We start from the raw sequence: 22,978 nt of genomic DNA, 5'->3' as shown, positions 1-22,978 counted from the left end.
CTCTATTTCAAAAGATAATTTTTAACAACAAAGTTATTTTCTTTTAAGGCTTGGAAAAGTTCACTCCCCACATTCCCAGTCTTTAAGATATGTCATGAAAACACACCTGTTTTAATTAGCATGTCTTTTTTATAGATTAGAGATTAATTGTTGTTTTTCTCTAACACCTTTTTGTATCCTTTCTCTGCAGTGAATTTTTGGAATTTTGAGTATGACGTGTCATGGAAATGCTCTCATTTTGGCCATGGCTATTTGGGTTCTGTGTGCCTTGTTTACATGAAAACTAAATTTTTTCCTAAATTTTCTGCTACAAAATCAGTGAATAAAAATGTTTATGCCTTATGAGTCATCTTCTATTCTGTCCTTTAGTCCAATAATTCTTAGAGGGGTTTTTTTTTTTCATCAAGCAATAGCTACTGGATTTCGTTCCATGGTGTCTCACTGTTGAGTACGCGATCTACTCCACTCTCTCCTTACATTAATAATCTTTGCTGCCCATACTTTCAACTGGCAAGAAAAGTAAAGGTGAACAGCAAATGCAGTTATAAATTCTTGTGTTATTGTTGCAAGTTGTCATATTTTTGTATGCAGAGAGAATTTTTACAAGTTTCAATGTTATGTCCAGGTTTCGTAGTCTGATAGTTCATACATAAGGGATATTTAGATGACAGACTTGGATACAAGCCAACTACATGAAAATACTAAACATTTCTCAAACCTTAATTTGTATAAAAGCTACATAGAAATTATTAAAATGATAACTTCAGTACAGTTCATTCTTGGCATTGCCTGAAATTTTACAATTTCTAACTAGCATCGAGGTGATGCTACAGCCCTGTTCCACAAGTCACATTCACCCTTATACAAACAAAGGAGAAAGTTCAGAAATATCAGACTTATAAATCACACAAGTCTTCTTAATGTTGGTTTCTACGACAGCTATAAGGAAGTTTGACATAGACTGTATTCTAATAGAGTGAGAGTTACTGAGGTCCTGGTCTGAATTCTAGAATAGTCAAGCTAAAAATAATAAGCATCCTATAGATATCAATATTAAGCTCTTAAGGGGTTAAATCATTTGCTTATTATCACATATCTAAGGTATAATTGGAATACTAAACATGACTAAACCCATGCCCTTTGCTTGCTTTATATAAGACAGTAAATCAGCCTACAACAGGGGACATGGGGACACTATACAGAGTAAATAATGGACACATCAAAAAAAGTTGGGACAAAACAAAAAAGATAATGAAACTATTATAGGTCCAATGACAGAATTAATGAAAGATAAGATACAACCAAGTAAATATAGAAATAATCATTTTAAAATTTATATAATAGTGATTTTCAGGGACAATTCATCAAGTAGGGTCATTTCCACGAAGGTAGGGCACGTAAGACGTAAGGGTTAGAAGCAATCATGGGCAGCTCCATTCTTCCTCATGTGATTGGCAATCCTAGTTCAGATCTCAGGCATAGACTGTTCTTTCTTTTCTTTATTACAACAGAGCCTGGAGTCCACATAGGTTCAGGCTAAGTCCAAGGATGCCATAATCGGTCTCTAACAGGACAACTGATGAATAAGAAAAAACATTAATCTCCCACGAGTACAGCTCAACTCAAGTTGCATAGGTAGTGGCAAGAAGGCATGAGGAATAAGCTAACAAAGTTTAAGCAGAAATAATCGAGAAGATTCACAATGGTGCTAATATCTAAGGGGGCCACTTGAGTCTCTTTCTTTGTGATCTTGGTGATTACTGGCCTTGTGTTGGCTTTCAACTTTTTAAATCTTCCTTCTAGGATGGAAAATTTCAAGTTTCACCCAAAACTAAATAGAAACTTTAGAGATGTAGCTCACAGGTAGAGGTCTTGCCTGGGATATCTAAGGTCTTGGGCTCAATTTCCAGCACCCTAGAATGAGAAAATGGTGAATAGATAGATGCAATGTAGCAATTTCTCTATGTCAGGCACGCTCTAACATCAAAGCAGAAATCCTTAATCTGGAGCCTCTATAACTTGGCTTTTATGACATCACTCTGGAAAATCTAGGAGAAATATTACTGAATAGGAATGCTTTTAACTACAAAAAAGAGAACAGGTTTAGAAACTACCATCACTTTTGTGAAGGGACATATTGGGGGGAAAAGATGACATCTAAAGGTACCTGCAAGAGTGAGGCAGGCAGTGTGGACATCCTTTACTTTTATGGCAAGCAATACAAAAGAAAAGTATAAAACACAAAAACATATTATAGTACAAGAGATGGTACAGGAAGTGGGCAATCAAAGAGAAGCACTTCTTTTTTGAGTGGTATTCTCAGAGGGTAAAGATAGCAGGATCCACAGAAGACTTCAAGAGTGCATTAGCTGCTTTCACAATCTTGTGTGTGGCAGAGCCTATGATGACAGAAAACAGGAATCAGGATGAGGGACCACAAATAAAAGAATGCTCTTCTCCCATTCTCCCTGATGATGTCCCCTCCATCCTGCTTTATCTTTCCTCAATGTCGCAATATTTCTCTTCTCCATACTCAGATTCTCCTTTAGTATTCTCTGGTTTCATAAAAAGTCAGCAGCAGTGAGATGATACACACCCAAAGACTAAGTGTTTCAAGCTCAGTGTTAGCACTGAGAGCAGCAGGAAAGTAGGTATCATTTTATGTGCTTCCAATTTAACACTTCGTACTCATGATTTATGTTCCCTTCCTTCTTTACTTAGTCCTCCTTCTGTCCCATTAAAGATTTCACCCCACCCTGATGGGAAGAAGACTAGCTGGAGACCAGAGTCTGAACCAGGATGTGGTAGGAATGGCTGTGGGGACTCTCATTGTTACCCATTACCAGGCCTAGAGGTGCAGCACCTGGGAACATATCCAACTTCCTAAGAAGGTAAGGGAGGGATCCTGAGATGGAGCTCCTACCTGCATGGGTGTGAATCCAGGCCCTGGCCTTTCTTTCCAGAAGATCCCACTCACTCTCCCGGTCCATCCCATTGGTATGCAGCCAGACCACAGCAAGGACTGTGGCCCAGACTGAGGAGTCCACCACATGCTGCACAAAAGATTGAGATGTCTTTGAGGCCTCCAAGCTGGGCAGGAAGCCCAGCAAGTATACAAAGTGCTTCACTCCCTGCTCACTTGCCATCCATAAACTATGTCTAGATAGAATTAACTTCTCTATTTCCACTTACTTCTACTACTTGCGTAAGATAATGTCAGACTGTGAACCCCAGGGCAATGATCCATTCAGTGTTAGGCTTAAGAAGGACTTAATTGTCAAACTCCATATAACCACCAGGGCATGACTGAATAGTAAACATTCTGATTCTAGTTTTATTGCTGAATAGAAAATTTCAGCCAGAGAGTAGAAAAATCACTGTGTGAGTGTTCACCAACTGTTTTCTAAAGCTCTGGTTTTTTGATTTAGTAAATCAAAGGACATTCCTCTCTTATATCATGACTTTTAAAATGTGGAAACTGCACCTGTCATTTCCTCTCCTAGTACTCTCATTTCAGACCAAAATTCCTTTATGTCAAAGACGTAAGAATCCCCACGCTTAAAGTCTCAAAAGAATTATCACAGTGATTTTTAAAATAGAGTTCGTGGAATGGCCATATCTGGAAGCAAATATATTTATGAAATTCCACATCCACAGACTAAGAATGCAACAGAAAGTTTTCAGAAAGTTCATCACCACTACTAATGACGTTCAAACATTATGATTCAAATTGGTTTGAATATGAAAATATTCAAAATATTGCCTATGAAACTACTGATTTTCATATATAATTGCAACTCAATCTTTGCTTCTCTTTTTTACTTATATAGTTGAGAATTTCAAACCAAAGGCAGAATTTAATTTTTATTTCTACTACACTTTTCTTGCTATTGGTGTTTCTTGAAAAATTTTAATTAATTGTTCAAAAGATTTGGGCATTCTGATTGTCTTGTCCAATACTATAAATCCCAGTTTTGTCATGTACAAATAAGAAAACTTGTTTCTCCATCTTTGTCCAGATCTTCATTGAAAATACAAACTACTAAAAATTTGAACTATGAGTTTTCAACTAGTTTGTACTTAGTCCAGTATTCATCATTTAAAGAATCAAATCTCCTACTAAAGGTTGGATCCACCAACTCTTGTTTATCTCAAACTGTTGGCCTGGTTAGCAAGCCAAAGAAGGACATGTCAACCCAACTTGTATTGTGCTTGGTAAATATAAGCTGTAACTACTCCACAATGCTTATGTCATCTTCCTAGTACTTGTCAACTATCCTTTTAATTATTTGTTCTAAAACAGCATTTGCCAATAAAACGACATTGCTAGATATATATGTATTAAATTTTCTAGTAGCTATATTAAAAAAGTGAAACTAAACAGGCCCAATTATTTTATTTTTTCATTATATTTTATTTTATTTTTGGTTCTGGAGATTGAACCCAAAGCTCCTCTTATGCTATGTGCTCTATCAGTGAGCTATACTCCATGCTATTTTTATTTAACCCAATAAAATTTTAAAAATCATAATTTTAACATGTGATCAATAAAAAATAATTATTCACAAGTTATTTTCCATTCCTTTCATATAAGCCTTTGAAATTAATCACAGCATGGCACACCTTCAAACAGTTTTGTCCCTCACTTGCATCAGCCACATTTCAAAGTCTATGCAATATCTGAGATTTATTATTGTCATCTACATTTTCAAATTTTAGACTAACATTTAACCTTCATACTTTCAACATCTGTCTCTTATGTAACAATTTCTCAAGGAGGCTTAGAAGACTTAGCGAATTTCCTTATGCTTCTGAATGTAATTTGTCCGTATAATCATATTTAAATAAATTTCACATAACTAAATGGCTTGTGTTATCACTTTACCCATCCTGACTTCAATTAATTGTTTTACAGTCTGTACCACCTCCTTTCGTATGAAGGGAAGCAACGAGGTTATTACTGGAGGTTTTGCAGAAAGTCTTAGCACTGACTCCATCTCCACCTGACTGACTCAGATATTTTATTAAACTTTCAGGTTTCAGTTTTTTCATCTCCTACACAGCAACATGAGTAGAACTGACCTTATTTAACTGAAGTAAAGAATAAATAAGATCATGCACGTAAACCAGTTAGCACAGTGTCTGACACATGGAAATATCTCACAAATGTTTAGTTTTACAACTCAGATGATTGGCCATTTATATGATTAAAATAGAAGAGTATTCTTTTTTTTTTTTTGAGGCAAGGTCTCCGTTCATAGTTCAAGCTGGCCCTAAAGTCACTATGTAGCCCATGCTGGCCTCGAACTCACAGCGATCCTCCTGCCTCAACCTTCCAAGTGCAAGGATTACAGGTGTGTGCCACCACACCCGACTAAATAGAAGAGTGTTCTTTTCTCTTTCTCATCTATCAACTAATTCAAACTCCAACTACCTGGCTTGTTAATTCTTTGTTCTCTTGACTCTAACAAAACCAGAAAAACTTTCAATGCCTACTTATTAGAAATTAACTTAGCCTACGTCCCTTCTATGTTCTTCTTATGTAGGTGGGCTCCAACTCACCCCAATTGTCATTACCAACTTCACTGCATCAAAAACATACATATACCTTCATTTTCCTTTATATCTCACCTTGGTAGGGTGTGCAGCCTTTATGTCTTCCAAGTTCATACCTAAGACCTGGGCCAGATCTTCATTCAGATGCCAGGAACCATTTGCATTTTGGAGGAAAATCAGTTGCACAATGTCATTTCCTTTGAGGACAAAAAGACAGAGAAGAGATAAAGAGAGAAAGCAGGGGCAGGGGAGGAGGTAGAGGAAGGGGGGAAGGAGGGAGGGAAGGAGGGGTAGGGAGGGAGGGAGGGAGGGAGAGGGAGAGAGAGGGTTGGGAAATTATGAAGCCTGTGACCCATTAGCACCCCTGAAATAAGTTGTTGAATTTACAGGTGTTATCAAGAGCATCATCAGACAGCATCCAGATTTTCCAACAAGCTCAACTTTTTGGGAAAAAAAAAAAGGATTAGAAGAACAGGGGCCCAAGCAGGATAGCAGTAGAGTTATGCAGGTGCCTGGCCTGCCTGCAGGTAAACTCTGCAGATAGAGATGGACAAAGGACTTTGTATAATTAGAGGACACCCCAGACCCTAGTGGTGTAGAAAAATTCAAGTTCCTGTACTGGGTACTAATGTAGCTTAGTTAACTCTGTGAAATATAAGGATGGGACAAATCTCATCTCTGCCTGCTTCCTTTCAAAGAAATGCCCCCTACGTTGAAAAGGCTACAAGACAGCAGAGCAATGAAGATTTGTCCTTCAGCCCCTGTAGATAAATAATAAACTGAGGCTCATCTCACCTTTACAGTTACTTTGCAAATTGTTTTCACACGTTGAAGAATGAGTCTTTTTCATGGGATGGATGGACTCCAGGTTACGCTTACATTTAATCTTCTGGCCATTACTAGAACTTTGCTGTACAACTTGATCTATGTGTGGCAGACAAGAACTGGTGAGAAAATATTCCTAGAAATTAGACTGTAAGGGCCATGTGACTTGGAGACCTACCAAGAAGCTGACTCTTCTTTGAGAATGCCATAGTCCCACATAGTTTAAGGGTCCTAGGTGAAGCAGAGAGGCACCTTCTTTCAGGAGCTGAAAAACAACAATATACACACTGAGAATAAGACAACCTGTTCTCTTCAATAGGCAAAGTTACTAAAGCCTGATGATTTGAGATACAGCCTCCCATCTATATCAGCTCTTCAGGCACCACCATTAATACAAAATTCTCTCGCAAATCCGCTTTCTGAACACATCCTCCCTCTCTGTGCCCCTTTTCAACTTTCCATTGTATCCTTTAAAATATCTTATACATGATAAACATTTTTTCAGAATCTAATAGGCTCCTTCCAACTAAATTAAAATGAATTTATCCTCTCAAAAAATGTTTCTCCTCTAGCCTTTTCAAAAAGTTATTGCTCAGTATTCTGCATGCTGTCTTCCGAAGGTAGGGAGGTCAAGCTGGTAACCTGCTCAATCCCATATCATTATCTCCTTGGTTACTTTACTCACTCCTCGCTACTGTCCATCCCAACTCTCTGACATTTACAACCATTCACTGAAGGCCAAGCCTTAGATTTTTTGCTCCAATACAAGATCTGCCATCATTGTGAGAGGGTTCAGCTTTCTTACCATCCTATTGCAAAGCTTCTTTATTTTCTCAAACTCAGTGACAAGCATTATTCTCCTTCAGACACACCGTTCTTATAAAGACAATCTTCCTATCATGCACAATTGTTCCACATATAAAAATTAAAATTTTAAAATCTGACTTTTAAAATATAGTATCTAATTTCCCCAGTGTTCTGACATTCCTATTTACTTGATTTTTTTTAACCTCATCTGCACCACTTATATCCTTAATCCCTCTTTTTTTCTATGTATCAATTTATTTACGTCTTTTCCTCTTCATTTAACTTAAATGTCAAGTTTAAAACTTTACCATCTTTTGACTGATTTCTTCAATTCCATATTTTAATTTTTTTATCATACCAATTTAGTAAAATCCTAACTTTGAAATTAAAACAACATCCTTAGGTCAAAGGTGCAGAGTACTGTTGAAATAAATGAAACAAACCATAATCGTGTTTATAGTACTTTCTTGCCAGTAAAAGAAAAAGTTCAGGTACTGAGATTCAGATGGACCCTTAGTGTTCCTTGACAAATGTCTGTTTCCCTCTGGGTGTTCTACTTTCTGGGTAACCTGAGTGTCTCTTTGAAATCTTCCCCATTTTCCTCAAATTCTGTCTTCTACTGTTCCAAGCTCAGGCCCCTTCCAGTTATCAGCCACCTGTGTGATCCTTAACCACACAGTCATTAAGAAAACAAACTTCAGATTTGAACTATTTGATTATTCAATGTTTATATATATTCTCTACATATTAATATTCCCTTATTCCCTGACCACTTTTAATTTTCCTGCCAATGAAACACACAAATGTTAAAAAAATAACTAGAAATTATAAATGTAGAACAATAAAACGAAGCAAATTAAAATCTTTCCAGTCTTTTCATTTAAACAATGTGCTCACAGACTCAGAACTACTTATTCTATAGGTATTTGAATGTGATAAAACTCACAGCTATGAAAAGAAATTGTTGGCAATGCAGACAAAATAGGCCTTGGAATCTCCCTGTGCACCAGGGGCCCCTGAACTGGCTGGTTGAGCTCTTTGTTTATAGCAATAAAAGCTGTGAAGGAACTCATGACTCCAGATTCCATGCTGATGTTCAACACATCTTTTCTTTCTCTGGCTGATGTCTCTCTGAAACCCATATCTTTTGTCTGGATCAAGGATTTTGCAGCCAAGCGATGAATAGTGAGGCTGGAAAAAAAAAACAGTCTAGGACTTAGCATAATTCACCCACGTAACAATTGCTTGGGGTTCTCAGAAATCAGGCATAGCAGGAGGAACGAAATTTCAGAGAATGAGGAAATAAGACTTGAGGGATTTAGAAAGGAAAAACAATTTAGGCAAACATCTTTTTTTTTCAGAATCAAGAAAAGAATCCAAAAAAGAAAAAGAAAAGAGGATAGCAGAGAAAAGAGGAAATAAAAGAGATTAAGAAAGGAGAATAATTGAATGCTCACTTGGAGTCATATTTGGGTTGTAGAGAAAATGTCACCTTCTGCTCAATATTTTTGTCCTGGAATGTATACTTGAGGCCCACTTCCCCTGTAGTTTCCTCTGGCTGTAAATCAAAGAAAGGCAAACATGATGGAAAGGAGAGATATCCAGCAAAAAAGGTCACAACTAAGGCAGCTCTCTAACTTCACTCATACAATTTCTTTTTTTGGTTTTGTTTGGGTTTTTAGTTGTTTTTTTTTTTTTCTCATTGAGTTTATTGGTACATTTTAGGTATACAGTACAGTTACATTCATCACTGGGATCTTGTGCCTTTACATGAGAAGTCTTGGTTCTCATTTTTTCCCCTTATCCCTGCCCTCCCTTCACCCTTCCTCCCTTCCCTATTTATAAATACTTTATTTCCATTTTTTCATTTTCTCATGTTTTTTTTTTCTTTTCCCATGTTTTTTTTTCCTTTTCCCTTAGTACCTCTCGCCTACCCTTCCCATTTCCCCTACACTTTTAGCCCTTTTCTTCCTATTTCACATTGTCAATTGTATCATTAGGACCTTATGTACCTTTATAGTTTTTCACACCAGAGAAACTATTCAGTATTTACACATGTGACTTATTTATTTCACTTAAAAGTATATCTTCAATATGCATCCATTTCATTCATACAATTTCTAACTAGAAATCAGTCGGCCCTGAAATAATGAGGAAGATGGAAGGCTGGAAAGTACAACCTCTTGCTGAAATCCAAATCCAGCTTCCGGAATTAGTGAAATTACCCCAGCACTGGTTTCTCTAAGGAAAGAACAAAGAAGAGTGGGGACTCACCGGCACCACCCCAGTCAGTTGGGCATAGAAAATTAACCTCGGACCCCTGAAAATGACAGTCTGCTCTGGTGAAAGCATGTTAGCAGTCAGGTTAGGTGGCAGATACCAGCTCAGGGAGACGTCTTCCACCACAGACTGGAGAGAACGCTTCAGGGTCCTAAGAACCTGATGGAAGAAAACAGAATGAGCAGCAACATCTCAGAATGACAACCATAGCGACTGTCACCTGTACCTGCGTATTTATTATCTACCAACTGCTATGTGATCTGATACACATTATACCTAATCCTTAACTGTATACTGGGAAATGAGCATTATTTCTCTTGCTTTGCAAAAAGAAAAGTTGAAGCTGAGAGGTTTAATGGCACAAGTGAGAATAAAGGAAATGTTAGAGAAAGGAGATAACTGGAGAAAAAACTAGGTAAGAGTTGTTACCAATTGAAAAAGAGGAGTTCAGAAATACAATTCAAGATGTGCTTTATTTGTGCCTACTAATAAGATGAAATAGGAATTTGCCATCCCATCAAACCTAGTAGACACATCACACTCATTTCTGGTCTGTTGCCTTGTATCCTCTGCATAAGGCATTGACTGTAACACTAAAGATGTTAAAGAGCAGACCTCGAAGCTCAGAAATGAAATCTAAAATCTCCATCTCTCTTCTTACATATAAAACCCTCAGCCATTCTCAGCATTGCTGTTCCAGATTTCCAGCTATTAGGGCCAGATATCATTCTCTAGGTACTACAGTGGGACCCTTTTCCAAAAGTACATAGAAAAATGGGGAAAGCCCCACTGCAGGCTGAGTACATGGGAAATGAATCCTGGAGTCAAGTTTTGCCTTTGTCTTTGTAACAGCATCCTAATCCTGTCTCATACTGGGCTTGGACTGTCCACCTCTTGACCCACTGAATCCTGACCCTCACCTTGTACTGCATCCTGTCCTTGCCAGTGATAAACTCTGAAGTGCCCCCTGATACTCGAGCAATGCTTTTTATTAAGCTGGTGGAAGCACCTTCTCCAATACCGAATGAGAAACATCTGTAATTGTAAAAAGATGGAGGTTAGACACAGGCTCTCAAAGGAACATTATCAAATTAGCACAGAATTGGCAAACAAACATGATGAAATTGTTTGCTTCTTTGACCAAAGCATAATAGCTGCTCTTTCTTAAGCATACTGTGTATTTTATGAGCCATAGTAAATGCCTGAAATCAATGATAAAATCATGAATGTGCAATGAGACAGACTTCTGCTTCATTCAGTTAAAAGGAGCTGCAAAATGAATTTCAGAAAGTGGTCATGGATCCCACCCCTAATAAACAGTAGACATAGAGCTGAGACAATGGTCTCACTGACTGCAAAACTCCCTCTGGCAAACCAAGCAAATGACAAAAAACTATCACTAGTGATTGTTTCTAGACAGGAGAAGTGTTCCTCCTGCCCTTCTAACTGGAAAGTTCTCACTTGACTCTACTGCATTTGCATGAAAATAGCTTTATAAAATCATCATTTGATTTACAAAATACAATTGTCTTAAACACAAAATGCATCGATGAAATCAGTACAAGCATTTTTCGAATGCAGGTCAGAAAATTTTTCAATGTAATTTAATGCATGGAATTTGGGCCTATGTATCAGTCTCTTTTGATATGGGTTTGAGAAATCAACCTCAAGTCTAGGGACTCCCACATTGGGTTAAACTAAACTAAGCTATACTGTGTTATTCTAAACTTATAGGGGTAAGGACCAGATTTCTAACTGTAGGGACCTAACCAGTCATTTTTTCCTATAGAACACAGCCTACCAGCATCTTCAAATTTCTGACATGATCTTTGAACTATAACCTATGCTACAACTTGCTTATGTGGTTTTAAAAATCCTTTTATATATATAAAAAGTTGAAAAATTCTGTTGATGGCTAACTTTATGATTAGAACCTCAAAGTACTTGAGGTAGATGATAATAAAAATAATTTTAAAATTTTATTTAGCACTTATTTTGTGTCCAGCACAATTCCTGATACTTTACTTAGTTTTATTAACTCCCAAAGTAAGTCTATACAATAAATATTATTAGCATCATCATTTTCAAAAAAAAAAACAAAGGCTCAGAAGGGTCAGTTGATTGTTTCAAACATTTGACAAGCATAAGAGCTAAACCTTAAACATAACAGTTCTTAATATATCATAATTTTACATTTTATCATCTTACATGAATCTTAATGAGTTCTGCTGCCAAGCAATACTAGACTGTTATCTCAATCCAACATATAAAATGTAAACATACTATTTTTCATATTTTTTAAAAAACAGCAAAGAGCCACCATGATAAGAAGAAGCTGTGAGCTGAGACTTTGGAGAGGAGGGAAGCCAAGAGAAATGGGTATGGTTCCTGAGGTCCACTTAGGCTCTGCAGCAAGTGTCAAGTACAAATGGGTGGGTGAATATCTAAGGTGTTTCACAGAGGCGGAGGGAAAAAGTAACAATTTGAGTCTTTCAAATGGGAAGTTGTCCCGGCACCTCATTTTTTTCAGATAGAACACTATGGGCCTAGAGATCAAGTAAATTAGAAATAAGCCAGCCATCACAATAACTGAAGTTCACAGGGCCAGAACTTCACTATGACTGCCAGCTCATACTGCAGCAACCTTCCAGAAACAAACAATAAGACATCTCAGAAGGAAGATGTTGCTTTGACTTCATAATGATTCATATGAAATATCTGAAAACTACCAAAAAGAACAGAAAATCTTCAAACATTGGAAAATAAGATTATATATTGGCAAGTAACATAGACTTACAAAGAAAATCATAATAATAACTAGGGAATATCCTCAGATCAAAGCCAATAAAGAAGTACATATCCAAATTAGGATTGAGCTACAGATACAGTTGTAAAAGTACATTGGAAACAAAAAGTAAGTACAAAGATCAACTACCTAAGTATTTATATTATAATGTTGGATAAAAATCAGCCAATAAACCTAGGAACATTAAAAGAAAGGAATGAAGAAGGTAGGAGTAGATGTTAATAAAATTAAAAGCCATAAATGATACAGAATGAATAAACCAAAAAAAGATCATTCTTTAGAGATTATTAAAATTGATAAGCTTTTCATTCAAAGAACTAGAAATGGCATAAACGATGTATGGAGTTACCAGTCTGGAAAGGTATGATAATATTCTAGCTCTGGACTTAAGTGAGAGTTGCACAGTGAACCTGCTGTGATAGTTCATCTGGATAATTATTTATGATTTTTATAGCTTTCTATGTTTTCCTGTGTTAACAATGGTCATAATAATTTTTTTTAAACTTACTAAACGACAGTGAGCTTGCTGTGTTATTGATATTGTTTAGAAAAGTACTTTTACCTATTGTAGAGAAGAGTAAATTGTCCTCTAATAAAACTAAAAAGTTTCAATATTTCTCTTCTCTACAAACAAGGTCATCACTGGTACTAGACTTCAAGTGTTACTGCTAAGATCCAATCATCACAGGAGAAATCATGTTCTCGCCATACCTGTGTTTCTTGCTGTTGAATTTAACTTCTTTAATTACACTAAATGTATCAGCAACTTCTCCATCAGTGAAGACAAAAAGCTGTACAGAGAAAGACAACATTCGTCAAGCCTCTATCAAGTTCATTCTAAGTTACCAGAATTTGCCCTTGGAATCCCAGCTGTTTCATTTCAGATGCTCTGGTATCTCTTCAGACAAAAGCCCGGGTGTTCCATGTCACCTCACCACGTTCCCTCCAGATGCTCAGAACACAAAGAACATTCAGGCCCTCCCCACACTAGATTCCTACGAGGCTTTTATAGTCTCTACAAAAGCACTTGTGCTGCCCCTCACATGGAATTAAGAAAGAATATCTTTTGTCTTATTTTCTCTTTCTCATACGACAGAAGACTCTTAATCACACACTCTTCCCAGTGAAGTATAGGGACGGAGATTCTTGAGTGGTTTCCACTTTCTTTGTCCCTGTTTCTTTGTCCACTTTTCTTTGGCTCTGTTGTGATTCTTACCTGTAGGGGGTGACCAGGGATGGAGGGTCCCCTGAAAATTGTCTGGAGTGGTGTCAAGATTTCGGTGCCCCCTAGGTCTGCTTGTAGGAGCTGAACTCTCTCCACTGCCTCCTCCATTGTTTGCTGAGTGTACTTCACACTCTCCCTGAGAGAAAGGAGTACATCTGGTTACAGGAGAGCAGCTCTATACTGCCCCTATTGAGGAAATAACAATCCTACCTGCCATCACCAGTTCCCACGTCAATGCTTAGTAACACTTTCAACAATATTCATATATGTCCACTCTTTATGGCCTTTCCTTAGACTTACGGAAAGAATGACTCAAAGGAAGATCCAAATCCATAAATGTTGAAATAACAGCCTAGCGACAAACTCTTCAACAGCAAAATCAGTGTCTCCTGAAGGTAAGAGAAGAGGGGAGGGGACACAGTGAAAGGACCCTCTCAGACTCCACCAGTCTAACTCTAGAGTTTGGGCCATCACTCATTTCATGCCCCTTCTCTTTCAAGACAATCTGCATGGTGGTCGTGTTAGCTGTCCCTCAGGTGGAGCACGGAGCTACAGCTCCAAATAGACCCTCCTAGAACTACTCACATGAGCCCCCACTTCAGTTTGTGATGAAGAAAGGAAGAAGCTAGTTTTACCTTGGCTGCCTCTATGCGCAGCTGAGACCTGTCCTGCTTATTCATAGGGGTACCCATGCTTCCTGAGCGGTCCATGAGGAAGACGAATTCCCCACAGATCATTGATGCATCAGCTTCTGGAATATCTGGGTAAAAACTCACCATGACGGCTGGATCTCCCATCAAACTATCTACACAGAAAGAATAAGGACCCTGTAAGATGAAAAGAACTCAAGAATTTTAAAGTTCCTAGGAATCATTCTTTTTTTCTTCTTCTGTATTCCTAGGCATTATTTTAGTCTTTTATTTTATTAGATAATAAAAAATTCATAAAAAATAATAAGAGAATAATAATAGTTGATATACTGTGTATCACTATCTTCAGAATAATTACTCATAACACAATGCATTAACCAAAAAGATTTTTACAAAAAGAAACAGATAATAACACAAAAGTTCCCTTTCAATGAACTAAGTTAAACTAGTAGTATAAGCAAAACAAAGTAGCATATATATTAAAATATTTTTGAAACTACAGAATATATAATTCGAGGAAGTATTTGAACTTCCCTCTACTTCCTATTTATGTTTAAACTGGTTATTCCAAGTTTTACTGATATGGATCAAACCATTTATCATATCATGTTTCCATAATCATTTATCATATGTTCCCATCTATGTTGTATGTTTAGGCTTAAATGTGTAAGCCAAAGAATGAAATCATGAGTATGTTTCTGTCCGTTTGATCCAATGTGCTGGGATACGGGGCAGGGTTGTTTAAAGTCTTTAAAGACTGCTCCCCAGAGAACTGTGAATAGAGAATATTTGCTCCACAGAGTTTCTCTGGACTGTGTGTCCTTGTCAGAGTAGGCATACATTGTTCTGCAATGATTCTTCCTAGCGTCTCTCCCCTGGTAGTGGACCAGAAAACTGGTCTTGGTTATCTTCTTGAAGTTCACTTATTTCTTGTTCCTCAAGAGAGGCCACAACATCATCAAACAAATTCCTCGCACCATCTGGAGCAACTAGGTGGCACTGGATATAGGAATTGAAAACTTGAACTGAATGTTGAGTGAAAAAGCATTTATAGAAATGTTTATCATCTTGGACAAAAGTCAGCCAGGACTCTGTGCACTTATCATATGCTTTGTGTTTACCATGTCATCTTTATGAAGCACTTCTTCCGGTGCAGCACATAGCTCAAAAGAACAAATGAAGTGTGTGAAGCAGTTAAAAAAAAGAGAAAAGTTAACTGGGAATGGCAGTTAAAATGTTTCAAGGGAACATGGTTGTCACATTGCTGATATTGCTGGAGATTCCCATAGCTTCAGAATCTTCTATTTCAATTCCATTGATAGTATTCAGTAATCCTTCAAGGAAATGTGCTAAATAATCAACTTGTGATCCTTCATCACAGAAGACAGGTCCCTGCAGAAATGCTAACTGGGCAAGGCATGGCAGAGAATCTTGGGCCATGTCTGAATCTTCTCTGATTTTCAATGTATTGTGAAGAAAAGTTCCATAATTCTGCTGTCCAGGACTCTGTTGGCTTTGACAGCACATTTTGTGAGGGTTCAAACGTAGCTATATAATGTCTGCCCAAATTTGGAGGAAGAAAGTTCCAGCTCAAGTTTTGATTGGCCAGTGCAAGGTAAAGCTGAAACACTGAGGATATCTGCACATTGAGGTTTTACCACCTGCTGAACTCCTGCAGAACTTCAACAGTCAAGATGATCTGTCGAAGATCTTCCTCCTGAAAAACTCTTTTGCATGGAATCCCATCCTCAGTCCAATGTTTCTAGTTTTACTTGGAACTTGAGAATTCACTCAGTAATGCAGTTAGAATAGAACAGGCTAGTGTCCACATAGTAGGATTGCTATTACTTATCAACTGGCTAACTTCATGAAAAATGGTTTTGCAGTCAATTGATTTATCTACTGATCTTTCTTTTACAATTACTGTTACTGCTAATAGAATCTGTTCCCAAACATATTTTGAAGATTGGGCCTCTGTGAGACATAGGTTAAGAGGAATGTTCACAGGGACTCATGTTACCTTTTCCAAAAGAATCCACTTTTGGATGATGCCTCCATTATGGCGGTGGCAGCTTGGAAAAGGACACAGTCCACTTTACTAGTTTATCTTCTTTTTAAAATCAAGTGAACTTGCTCTAGTACCACAAAGAGGTTAGTTCCTCTGAGAAGACATGTCAGCCAGGTGGCAGTTCATCACAGATCACAATTTTCACAAACTTTCCTCACCTCTCTTCAACTGTTACTTCCACAGTGTGAAGAACCAAACTACACATGCACACGGCAAACGGTAATTCTGATTTTCTAAATGATAATATGTGTTCTGCATGCTCTCATTGATCATTTTTGACCATGGATGGTGGTGCCATCAAAACTTTGGCGGTGTTCTCCAGCTGAGAGATTACTTCTGCAGGCACCAGTGTTGCCACCATCACGGTCTCTCTTCAATGACTGCCATGCACTGCATTCTGGGAGTGGGCACCGTGGCCGGCCAATTGTCACCACCAACCTGGAGCCTCATGGGCTCCCGAGGTAGTGGCTGCTGCTGTGGACACTGGTGTTTGGGTTTTGGCGAGTGTAGTGGGGCAGCTGGGTCCTGGGCTGCCAGGAGCAGACAAATGAGAGCCCGGGCAGCAGCAGCTGGCACTGGACTATCCCTGGCTGGAGGCCCAGAAAGCTGCTGCCACAGTGCTGAGATGGCTGCACCATGTCTCTTCTGTTTTGCTCTGTATGTGCTCATCATACAAAAGAAACCATGTGATATTTGAGCTTGTGTGTCTGACTTTTCACTTAACATTATATTCTCAAGTTGCATCCATTACTTATCAATGCCTCAAGTTTTTCTTTCTTTATGGCAGCCCAGTACTCTATTGTGTATAAATGCCACATTTTCCTTATCAATTCATCTGTTGGTGGACATATATGCTGTTTTCCAAGACCTAGCTATTATAAACCATGCTGCCATACAGCTGTTTGATCTTTGACAAAAAAGCCAAAAACATACACTTGAAGAAAGACAGTTTCTTTAATAGATATTGCTGTGAAAATTGGATATGCAGAACTTTGAGTCTAGACTCATATATTTTACTATGCACTAAACTAAAACCAAAATGGATCAAGGATCTACATGATAAAACAGAAACAATCTTCTGGAAGATAAAATAAGTACAAATCTTGAAGATAGAGGCATAGGCAAGGACTTTCTGAACAGAACACAATGGCACAAGAAATAATACCGATGTATGGACAGGGACCCATAGGTAAGGAAAGACAAGGGACACCGCACACACACTTCAAGGAGTTTAGACAGATGGTTGAATGGGCTTAACTACTTGCAAGGAGCTGACAGCCTGCAGTTGCACTTCCTCTTTAAGCTGTACCCTGCAAAGCTTTGTTTGCAAAAGTTAAAAGAAAACAAAAAGGAAACCTGACCCTGAAGTGTGAAAAGCCCCCAAAGACCCCTCCCCATCCTCCCTAGTAATGAGCTAATCGACCAATCAAGTAGGGGCCTCCTCAGCCCAGAGACAGAATAGGCCCCACTACTATAAAGTAACACCTGGAACCCTCCTTCTACAGTGGCTTTGTTTTGGGCACCCCTGATTGTCTCTCTGAGAGAAGGCAGCTGTGCTCTTGCATGCCTGCTAAATAAAAGTACAAACTTTGCTTCTCTGCTTTCTCACTCTATCTGATTCTTCTACAACCTTCTGCATTGCCTGGAGAATCAGTCCCTGAATCTTGTAGACTCTCTGGCTGTCTCCGCCCGTTACACCAAAAAGCAACAAATAGAATCATATAAAATTAAAATGCAACTGCACAGCAAAGGAAACAACCAACAGAATGAAGAGACAGTCTATAGAATGGGGTAAAAAATCACCAGCTATTCTTCCGTAGAGGATTAACATCAAGAATATATAAAAGACCATAAAAATTAGACTCCCCAAAGTAAAAGGCCCAAGCAAACAATGGGCAACTGAATAGACACTTTTCAGAAGTACATATGGCCAATAAATGCATGAAAATATGCTTGTTATTGCTAGCCATCAGAGAAATGCAAATTAAAAATACACTGAGATACCATCTTATTTACCCATGAAATAATGACTATTATCAAAGAGATCTATTAATAAGTGCTGACGAGGACGTGGGGAAAAAGCAATTCTCTTACACTGTGGGATTGTAAACTAGTACAACCACTATGGCAATGAGTGTGGTGATTCCACAACAAACTAAAAACAGAAATTTCCTTTTACCCAGCTATCCTCCTTCTAGAAATCTTCCCAAAAGAGTTAAATCCATCATATTACAGGGTCTTCCTTATGTATACCTATGTTTATAGGAATCATTCTTAGTGAGTTTAATAAGGAACTAGAGAAACTCAAATCCAAAACGCTGTTCACATCTATGCACTATCTGCTTGCAAAGAACTTTAGGTGAATTATAAGCATATAATAGAGACAAAAGAAGAACAGATATGAAATAAAGTAGGATGGTAGAAGTTACCAGGCCCAAACAATAATTACAGCAGTGCCAACGGATGCCAATTTCCTGGCAGATCAGTAAGTAAATGAGACACATTAAGTAAATATCTCCAGCATTTTCCCAAAGAAGCAGATCAAATCAAGAGACAGTTTATCACTGTTTAAATCTTTAATTAGCAACTTTGGAAGGCCGCTATGCTCACCACCATATCACCAGTATCTGCTTCATTTGCAACTTTGAAGGAAATGTTCATGTGCATAATTTTTAGGCTGACAAATCACAGGGATATTTATAAGCATTATACATGTAATATAATTAACTACATCTGTTTTGGATATGCAGCCCCAGCATATACTCCCTAGAAGAAAGGGAAGCCCTCGGATATGTGTTGAATCCCAATAATCTCATTCAAACAATGGGGTGGGGGAGTCCATGGGAGACTACTCTACCTGGATAAGTTGTCAAAGCCGTATCTGTGATCTCATTTTGTGCAGCAAGTGAAAATTGATACTAGAATTGAGAAGCTAGTGTCAAGAAAGAACTAAAATGAGAATGGCTGGATTATATGAACTCTAGTGTTAAAGTTCAGAGAATATGAGAGGACACATAATCACATCCTATTATCCTACTTTTAGAGAGTGACTCCTGGTTTAAGTTCACAGTAAGCCTAAGACTCAGTAAGGATACAGGATAGGGCTCAATTTCACCTCTTATCCATAGGATGCCACAACAGATGAACAGTCTATTTAGGTGGGTCTCATCCAGGAAATATATGATACACTATATTGAAAAAGAATATTTACAAAATCCAGACATATGGATATACAGTGAAAAAGCAGCATTTCTGGTCAGTTAAATAAAATCATTTCCATGCTGAGACAGATGCCTATAAAGGGTCTAGCACTGTAATGAGCAATCTGGAAAGCTGCCGCGAGGATTATATGAATTAATGCATACAGTGGACCCTTGACTGAAGAACTCAATCAGTTGCTGAGGGCTGGTTGTAACTCAAGTTGACTGTAAATTGATACAGCTGAGATCTGGTTGTTTACATGGGCACATGCTATAGATAACAAGAGGCAGAAATAAATTCTTTAACCTGACTAACCCAAGTTGTTCATATGTCAGGCTGTCATAACTTGAGGGTCCACTGTAAGCCATTTGGAACAATACCATATACAGAGTAAGCACTGTTTCAACTTGCTAAGTCTAATTCAAATTATCTTCACTTCACTCACACACATAAATTTCAGCTTTCTTGTTTCTAAACAAAATCTCTCAACCGTAATTCCTCTACATGCTTGAAAAGAACTAAGAATCAAAATTTGTTTTCATCTAATTGTAATTACTAGATGCATACTTCCTGTGTATATTTTTCCTAATTCATGCATTAGGTTTATAGGAGAAATCTGTATAGATTAGTTTTCTCTAATTTCCCATTCTTGGAGGCCTTTTCCTCAAGTTACTTCAATCTTTTAATATATATTATTTTAGTACATGTATAATTCATTAAGTTATTGATGGCATACTGAATTTAATCACAGTAAAGCATCTTAATTGTTTACTAATATTTGATATTATTAAAATAGCATATTTCACTGCATACGTCTATTTATATTTATATTTATTTTCTAAGGATATTCTAAAAATTGGAATTACTGAAAAGAGTTTTACTTTGGACATACATAACTAAAATTTTTTGCAAAGTGTGACATCAAATTATTTTGCTTCAAGCAATCTGAGAGTGCCAAATCTGCCACAACTTCTAAGTCAAAAGGCATTAACAGATTTGAAAATCTTTCATAGCTTGAAAGGTTAAAAAAAGTCACCATTACATTTTATTTGCTTTTCTGTAAAGACAATCACTGTCACATGTTTATGACTATTTTCTTGTCAATAATCTGTTCATTTTCTTTTCCCAATTATTAATTAATCTACTTCAATTTGCCTGTAAGACATAACAGTATGACATTAATTTAACCATTTTTGCATGCTCTTGGAAACACGTTTTTAAATATTTCACATTCATATGTTTTACCTGTTACTGAAAGAGGGGGAGAAATGGAGAATAATTTGAAGATGATTCCATGACAGAGTTACCTCCTAGGAAGTGACTACATAGGGAGAGAGAAAATACCTGGTTTCCTTTCAGGCATTGCCATCTCGACAGTGACACTGGGGCTGTGCACCGCACTGTAGTAAATCAGAAGTTCCACGTCCCTATCAAACTTGTGTCCTTCAGCCAAGGAAACCTGATTGGGAACCAGCAAAAGAGCCACATTAGAAACACCATTCTTTGATTCCTGGGGCTGAGGTCAGAACTGAGGGCTACAAGTTTCTTTCCGCAACGAGAATGCTCACGAGCAGGGATGAAAACAGAGCCTGAGAGGGATAACAAAAGAACACAGTGCACCTCCCTCAGGGTTAATGGTGACAAGGAGTAGATGGAACGGTTGGATGAGGACCACATCAAAACCCACTCAACGAGAGCACTGGTAACAACAGTAATGTCTCATTAATTACCTGCGCAGAAGTCTTATCACCTTCAAGATACTCCACAGGACTCAAGGGGCAGTTGGACTGGACCCTGTCAATTCCATGCTGAGAACTGATGGAGGCGACCATGGTAAGTGTGTAGGGCAGGTTCTCCAAAGGCACTACAGGAGCCTTCATATCAAGGCAACTGTCCTCGGTCACTCCTACAAAAATCGCCCTAATTCTACTTTCCTTACCAACACTTTTCAACACATCCATAAACTTAATGAAATTTCTCCAATTATGCCACCACTCAGTATTCAAAAAAGAGGTACTCACCAGAAAGATGGTACCTAGGATTCAGGATAGCCGGGAGCACGTAGCGCAGGGCCCCATCTGCTTCCAGGGGCAGCTCCTGCACGTACCTCAGGGTGAGTGCCACCTTTGACCCAGGTTGGAGGTTGCCTACATTGCAACAGAAGACATCCCTGGAGCACTTGTCCTCTTCCAGTAGATAAGCCTGGTATCCCTGAGAGATGGCATCCTCATAGTTGGTGTGGGCCTACAGAAAAATACCAATCGGAAGGAAAGGTAACATCAAAAGAAGAGATGAACACTACAGAAAACAGACCACTGGGGAGGGAGGGGCTGTGATGGGTCTTGTCACATACACAGCTATATTTTGAATGGCTTTAACAGATCCCCCACCAACACTGAATGATTTTAGGAAAATAACAATGATAAAGAAGTGGAAGAAAGACCATTCAACAGCAGCATTTTGTGAGGTTTCATTTAGTAGAGAGCCTAAAATGTGTATTCTAAGGAAAGAATGAAGAGACACTATATTTATCTCTAGTACCGTCATCTTGTCCTGTAACTCTGCCACAATTTTCTTCCCATCCACCAAGGCCTCAAAGGTATAGACAGCAGAATCTTCATCCATGGGGAACACAAAGAAGGCCTCTAAAGCGACCTTTTCCTCATTCTCATAGTGTAAGGTTGCAGACACACCAGCTACAAACTCACGGATGGACACAGTCACAGAGATGTTCTTCAGTGCAACTGGAGAGAGATCAGGGTTCAAGAATTCAACAAGCTTTAATAGAGTTCCCCATGCAGGCCAGGAATTGTGCTAGGTGCCAAAGCTACAGTAGCAAGCAAGAGTCAAGAAGCAGGCTTGCCTGGTTGATTTTGGTGAGTGAGCAGACCACAGGCACGCACCATGGTGATACAGGGTTTCTGTGGAAAAATACATACAGTGTGAGCAGAGCAGCATGTTGAGAGCTTTCTATTCAAAAGCTACTACCTTACATGCTTCTATCCGGCATCAGAATGCATTCAGAGGGCTAGTGTTGGAGCTAGCAAGGATAAAGATAGAGAGAAGGGACAACAATTGGATTGGATGGTTCCTAAATGCCAGCCCAAAATAAGGAAAGCTGCAAGATACACTAAATGTCAATGAACAGGAAATCTCTGAAACATGTTGTGGCTGCTTCCAACAACAATATTACCTCTTCAAAAGAGTGTTTAATGCCCCACTCCTCAGGAATATTGAAAAGGTGTCATAGCCTCAAAATTCTACGGTGATAAAGATAGGTGAATTTTATGTGTCTAGTTATGATTTACATGATCCTTTTATCCAGAGAGTCCACAGAAGGGTTTGATCCTAGCTCAGGGTCCCAATGCCTATGAAGCTGCTCTGCGGCAATTTTGAACTGGTAAGGTAGCTAGCTCGACTCTACCTGTTCTGTGACCTGCATTGCAATCTCCAACACCAAGCAGGAAGCTATTCACTGTGAGGAGCTAAACTGGAACTGCGTGGAGCACAAAACATGCTAAAGCAACATGACACCCATGTGCTTACTCACAGGCCCAGGA

The 22,978-nt window shown here is 38.3% G+C and overlaps 1 protein-coding gene across 1 annotated transcript in view; it reads right to left on the bottom strand.

Moving 5' to 3' along the window:
- Positions 1 to 1,498: 1,498 nt before the first annotated feature.
- The window catches only part of Vwa5a (von Willebrand factor A domain containing 5A), a 23,126-nt gene continuing 1,646 nt past the window's right edge, over positions 1,499 to 22,978 (bottom strand). Inside the window, exons 2-19 of the mRNA XM_010618075.1 lie at positions 22,282 to 22,339; positions 21,960 to 22,162; positions 21,440 to 21,662; positions 21,149 to 21,324; positions 20,763 to 20,877; positions 14,135 to 14,304; positions 13,800 to 13,888; positions 13,491 to 13,635; positions 12,986 to 13,065; positions 10,389 to 10,503; positions 9,463 to 9,627; positions 8,646 to 8,746; positions 8,135 to 8,379; positions 6,560 to 6,646; positions 6,352 to 6,480; positions 5,632 to 5,753; positions 2,924 to 3,053; positions 1,499 to 2,399 (exon numbers count right to left, since the gene is read on the bottom strand). Coding sequence (XP_010616377.1) covers positions 2,320 to 2,399; positions 2,924 to 3,053; positions 5,632 to 5,753; positions 6,352 to 6,480; positions 6,560 to 6,646; positions 8,135 to 8,379; positions 8,646 to 8,746; positions 9,463 to 9,627; positions 10,389 to 10,503; positions 12,986 to 13,065; positions 13,491 to 13,635; positions 13,800 to 13,888; positions 14,135 to 14,304; positions 20,763 to 20,877; positions 21,149 to 21,324; positions 21,440 to 21,662; positions 21,960 to 22,162; positions 22,282 to 22,324 — 2,418 coding nt within the window. The 5' untranslated portion in view covers positions 22,325 to 22,339 and the 3' untranslated portion in view covers positions 1,499 to 2,319. The remainder of the gene's footprint in view (positions 2,400 to 2,923; positions 3,054 to 5,631; positions 5,754 to 6,351; positions 6,481 to 6,559; positions 6,647 to 8,134; positions 8,380 to 8,645; positions 8,747 to 9,462; positions 9,628 to 10,388; positions 10,504 to 12,985; positions 13,066 to 13,490; positions 13,636 to 13,799; positions 13,889 to 14,134; positions 14,305 to 20,762; positions 20,878 to 21,148; positions 21,325 to 21,439; positions 21,663 to 21,959; positions 22,163 to 22,281; positions 22,340 to 22,978) is intronic.

The sequence above is a fragment of the Fukomys damarensis genome, unplaced genomic scaffold (assembly GCF_012274545.1).
Source record: "Fukomys damarensis isolate Sample0158 unplaced genomic scaffold, DMR_v1.0_HiC HiC_scaffold_16, whole genome shotgun sequence".
Classification (NCBI taxonomy): Eukaryota; Metazoa; Chordata; class Mammalia; order Rodentia; family Bathyergidae; genus Fukomys; species Fukomys damarensis.
Note: the sequence above shows the minus strand (reverse complement) of the source record. Positions and strands in the feature narration are given on the sequence as shown.